Here is a 5,687-nt window from a genome sequence, read left to right as displayed (position 1 = left end):
CAAGATAGGTCTCTTTTTTAAAAAAAACTTCCAGCTGGAACCCCTCCCCCAACTCAAACTCCCCCCGCGCGCGCGTTCACACGACCTCAAAAACTCGGCCAGCGGGCGAGCGAGCGAGCGAGCGAGCCGGCGGGGGGGCGTGGCCTGCGCGGGGGCGTGGCGGGGGGCGTGTGCCGGGGGGCGTGGAGCGCCACGCGGGGCAGGGGCTCCGGCAGCGCCCCCTGGCGGCGGCTGGCTGGCGGGCTGGCGGGCGGGCTGGCTGGCCGGGCGGGCGGCATGGCTGCGCTGGCCGAGCTGCTGGGCGAGGCGCTGGCGGCGCCCGACGGCTCGGCGGTGGCCACGGCGTCGCTGCCGGCGCGGGGCGTCTCGCTGGTGGGGCTCTTCTTCGGCTACTGCGGCGGGGGGCCCTGCGCCCAGGTGGCCGCCAACCTGGCCGCCTTCTACGCGCGCTTCCAGCCCGGCGGCCCGGAGGGAGCCTCCGCCGCCCCGTCCCGCCCGCCGCCGCCGCCGCCGCAGCGCCTGGAGATCGTCTTCGTCTCGGCCGAGCAGGAGCAGCCGCGCTGGCAGGAGGCGACGCGGGCCATGCCCTGGCCGGCGCTGCCCTTCGCCGACAAGCGCCGGAAGGTGAGAGCGGCCCCGGGGAGGGGGCGGCCCGGGCGGGGAGGGGGAGGGGGCCAGGCCAGCCAGACCGGCCACCCCTCCCTCCCGGGGACGCCCCCTCCCCTCCCGAGAGCGGGGAAGTGCCTTGGGGGTCCCGGCCCCCCATTGCCAAAGGGGGAGGCGGGTGGGGGTCAGCAGAGAGGGTGGGTGGGGTGGGGGGAGACGAACCAGCCCGGAGACCCCTCCCTCCCTCCCTCCCTCCCTCGCCCGGGTCTGGCCGGGGAAGCCCCCTCCCCTTCCGAGAGCGGGGAAGTGTCTTGGGGGTCCCGGCCCCCCATTGCCAAAGGGGGAGAACGGGTGGGGGTCAGCAGGGGGAGGCGAGCCAGCCCGGCGACCCCTCCCTCTCTCGCCCGGGTCTGGCCGGGGAAGCCCCCTCCTCTTCCGAGAGGGGGGAAGTATCTTGGGGGTCCCGGCCCCCCATTGCCAAAGGGGGACGGTGGGTGGGGGTCAGCAGAGGGGGTGAATGGGGTGGGGGGAGACGAACCAGCCCGGAGACCCCTCCCTCTCTCCCCCAGGCCTGGCCGGGGACGCCCCCTCCCCTTCCGAGAGCGGGGAAGTGTCTTGGGGGTCCCGGCCCCCCTTTGCCAAAGGGGGACGGTGGGTGGGGGTCAGCAGAGGGTGGGGGGGAGGCGAACCAGCCCAGCGACCCCTCCCTCCCTCGCCCGGGTCTGGCCTGGGACGCCCCCTCCCCTTCCAAGAGCAGGGGAGTATCTTGGGGGTCCCGGCCCCCCATTGCCAAAGGGGCAAGGCGGGTGGGGGTCAGCAGAGGGGGTGGATGGGGTGGGGGATTCGAACCAGCCCGGCCACCCCTCCCTCTCTCCCCCAGGCCTGGCCGGCGAAGCCCCCTCCCCTTCCGAGAGCGGGGAAGTATCTTGGGGGTCCCGGCCCCCCATTGCCAAAGGGGGACAGCGGGTGGGGGTCAGCAGGGGGAGGCGAACGAGCCCGGCGACCCCTCCCTCCCTCCCCCGGGCCTGGCCGGCGAAGCCCCCTCCCCTTTAGAGAGGAGGGAACTGTCTTGTGGGGGGGGGTGTCCCGGCCGTGCCTCCTTTGCAAAGCTGGGGGTCGGCTTGAGGGAGGAGGGCTGGGGGGAGGGAGAGATGCAAACCAGCCCGGCGCCCCCCACCCCCGGAAAAGGGGAGCTGATCTCGGCTGGGGAGCCCCCCCCTCCCCTTCTTAGAGTGGGGAACGGCGGGTGAGGGTCTGTGCCCCCTTTGCAAAGCCGAGGGTCTGTATGGGGGGGGGAAAGGAAAGGGCAGCCCGGGGCAAGTAGCCCCCCCTCTCCTTTAGAGAGGAGGGAACTTTTGGGGGTCCCGGCCGTGTCCTCTTTGCATAGCGGAGGGGGGGTCTGCATGGGGGGGAGTGGAGGAGATGCAAAGCTGGCTGCTGCCCCCCCTCCTGGGAAAACCTTATTCTGAAGCCCCCTCCCCTTTATAGAGCCAGGAACGGCAGGAGAGGGGGGGGCGTCCTTGCCTTCTTTGCAAAGGGGGAGTCCAGATGTTTGGGGGGGGGAACGGAAGAGGAGCCTGATGCCCTCCCTTCCCCGGAAAAACAGTCTTTTTCTGAAGCCCCCTCCCCTTCTGAGCGGAGGAAACTGTCTTGGGGGTCCCTGCTGTGCCCTCTTTGTAAAGTGGGGGGGTCAGGATGACGGGGGTGGGTGGGTGAAGAAGGAAATGCAAAGTTGACTGTCTTGGGACCCCCTTCCGTGGGAAAACCTTGGCCAAGAAGCCCCCTCCCCTTTAAAAAAAAAACTGCAGGGAGAGGGTCTCGGCCCTGCCTTCACCCTGAAGTCGCCTGTCAGTCCACTTTGCAAAGGGGGGGGCGGGGTTCTTCAGGATAACGGGGTGGGGGAGGCGGTGTGGGGGGGTCTCCTTCCTTGTGCCCACTCTTTGCAAAACGTGGGATGGGGGGGGTTATTGTCGAATTGCATATTGTGGGGTGGGATTGTATGGAGAGGGGGGTGTCTTATCGTTCAACCAAATTTGCCGATTGCAATCTGCCCCCTCCTCATTTTCCCCCCTCCCCAAAATTGGGACCTGAGTGACTCTATTAAATAGGGTCGCTTTCCTTAGATGGCGATTAAATGAGAGGTTTTGAGCCTTTTATTTTTTGCAAAAAAAAATTCATAATGCTGCATCCTGTTTGTGTGTGTGTGTGTGTGTTTGTGTGTGTTTCCTTGGCAAAACTGGTCCTGCCCTCATTCAGACAAACAAAACGACAACAACAGGGGGGAGCGTTTAAAAAGAGGGTTCAAAGTGGCTTCCCTTTTCTGCCTTGGATTTTTTTTTGGGGGGGGAAATCTGCAAAAATTCACATCGCTGTTGTTTTTTTCTGGTTGCAAAGGAATCCATCCAGATTAAATAGCTTTTAATAATAATAATAATAATAATAATAATAATAATAATAATAATAATAATAATAATAAATTGGTTGGAACAGCTGAGGTTAAGGCAAGCCTTGGGAAGGAAACACAAATATTGTGATTTTTTCTAACCCTTCCTTTCTCCCCCCCCCCCCCAATTTGGATTCTTTTTATTTTCCATTATCTTCCTTAACTGACTTGGTCTTAAGGTTGGATTGCCTTGCCTTGCAACTGGTTTCTCAAACCCATGGTTCACAGCCACGGAGGGCGGGGTGATAGATGCCATTGTCCAGCGCCACAACTGGGGAGGGGAAAAAAAAATCTGCATTTATATCCGTTCAGAATTCCTAATCTTGCTCAATTCCACCCAGAATGGTGGATGGATGCAACACAGGCCTTAAAAAAAAACAAAACCTCAAACCTTTTTAATTTTTGGTTATTTTCTATATGGCTCTCGTAAGAAAATGTGGAATTTTTTTATGCCACGGATCGCAGCCCGTGTTATGTCACACGTTGGGCGAGGTGTATTATGATCAGTCAACACAAGATAATGCATTGTTAATTTTTAAAATGGCACGCGCCTCTTTGTTTATAGGCTGCAATACATTAGCGCACGGCAAACCTTCCAGATAAAAAAAGTTTACCGGGGAGATTCATGTATGCAGTTTTTTTCTTCATACGTGTGTGTCTGTACATATTTCATTTCAACAGGCATACAATAGAAATAAGCATGCTTGTATATCGGGGAGTCCCAATCAATAGCTGGTTTGCAGGGAGACCATTGAATTTTTTTCAGGACTTTTGCATGACAATTAGTGTCAGAGGGTTTTTTTTTTGGCACATAAAATATAGATTATTCTGACCTTAAAAGTGAGTGCACCCTTTTGTGAGTGAGCTTGAATTAATTAAATTAAATTTGCTACGCTTAGATATGCACTAAGAAGAGGCTTGTTTTGGAGAGGAAGATGGGTGAAAAGGTTTGCAAACAAGAACCCAAAACTATCGGCCTTAAAAAAAAAGAAAGAAAGAATAAGACCTATTTATTTTTATCTTAGCTTTAGCAACGTTTTTCGGCCATTGTTTCATTGCAAAGAAGTCCCAAGGGAAAACAGTGCCAAACAAAATTTAAACCAGGAGGTGGGCTATCCTAGTCACCAATTTTAAGCTGTTTGGGGAAAGATATTTTGATTTGTGTTGAGGATTGTATAGAAGTGTTTCACGCCTAGGGATTGTGCAAATTATTTTAGACTGCTTTTTCCTTGATTTGTTTTGTTTTTTTAAATTCTAAATCAGCTAAGCCACCCTTGGGGAAATTTAAAGGTGTGCTTTAAATTTGACAAGCTTGTGGAGTGTGACAATATTCGGATACATCCAAGCAGGCCAGTGAAATAATCTAACTCTGTTTAATTTCATTCGGCACCCATCTTTCTGATTTCTGCTTTCGGTGCGATAGAGCAAGGAAGCGCACATAGTGAGGGCTAGAAGCTTGACATTTACCAACAACTCTCCTTGAACCTTCGAAGAAGGCCCGCTCTGCGTCTCAGCCTGCCCCAGCTTGTGGGATAGGCTTTCGTTGTGCTTCGTGGTTTAAAATAGCCGTGGCAGCAGTCGCTCACGTATCAAAAAAATATGTCAGAAATTTGCAGGGAGCTGAAGAGACACGTCTTAAGAGTCGTTGCGCAACTGGATCTGGAATTTCCTCGGGGTTAAGGGCCGGGACCAGGGGAAAAAAAATGTTATTTGCTACCTGTTGGTTTAATTCCTAATGCAAAGGTGGTTTTGCACGGGTGCGTGCTACTACCTGTGGTGCAGTTCAGGCATGAATGAAGGAAGATTTGAGCCTGTGGCGAATCAGCCCGTTTTTATTTCAAATGCAAAAATTTTCTCTTTGTTTTCATCTCTGGCTGCTTCTTTAAAGTTAGGGGGGGGGGGGAATTATATCAAACGACTCCAGGGTGTGTTTTGCAAGAAAAGTGAGCTTGTTCCTTGCGTTGATTTTTTGTTGTTGTTGTTGTTGCATTGATAGGAGTCGGGCAGCAGTGTTAATTTAAGTTATTATTGCTGGATTTAAATCAGAGAAGTGGCTAGTCCTCCTTGTGGGGGATGAATGCACGATAACAAATATGCTCAGAGGTTGCACAGTTAATCTGCGTCTTGATGAGAGTTGTTTTTTTTTCTTCTGTTCCTTGCTAAAATAGAATTTGGGTTTGAAGCCAGCTGAATCTTTAGCAGCTCCAGAAGAGAAGATGCTTGTTTAACATGTTGGAATCAAATCTGGTTTGATTCTTAATTTGCTACAGATGTTGGCCCAAAGGGTTTGTTGAAGGAGCCTGGAGGGTTTTAAACCTAGCGCCTGGGACTTTATTATGTATTTATCTGTTCAATTTCTGAAAAATAAATTGAATTTGCTTCTGTTCACCCCACTTAGATCACATTTTGACCCCCGCAAACAGGATCCACCAATAGATGCACTTTTCCCCAAAACAAAATGCAGCAGAATTCCCAATTTTCCAGAAAAGTGCTTATTCTATTTGGGAGACTGATTCAAGTGGACAATTTATTAGTGCAGCTTTTTTTTCTTCCCATACTTGGAAAAATGGGTTTTTTTTCCTAGGCAGAAGCAATGATTTCATATTTTTTTTCCTATTTACTTCTAAAATGGGATGGG

The 5,687-nt window shown here is 53.8% G+C and overlaps 1 protein-coding gene across 2 annotated transcripts in view; it reads left to right on the top strand.

Annotated features, from left to right (window-relative positions):
- Nucleotides 1-261: 261 nt before the first annotated feature.
- Nucleotides 262-5,687, top strand: part of NXN (nucleoredoxin) — a 55,039-nt gene continuing 49,613 nt past the window's right edge. For both annotated transcript variants that reach the window (XM_083379805.1, XM_083379804.1), the window contains exon 1: nt 262-624. In XM_083379805.1, coding sequence (XP_083235931.1) covers nt 277-624 — 348 coding nt within the window. In that variant the 5' untranslated portion in view covers nt 262-276. The remainder of the gene's footprint in view (nt 625-5,687) is intronic.

This window comes from Vipera ursinii, assembly GCF_947247035.1.
Source record: "Vipera ursinii genome assembly, chromosome: 1".
Classification (NCBI taxonomy): domain Eukaryota; kingdom Metazoa; phylum Chordata; class Lepidosauria; order Squamata; family Viperidae; genus Vipera; species Vipera ursinii.
Note: the sequence above shows the minus strand (reverse complement) of the source record. Positions and strands in the feature narration are given on the sequence as shown.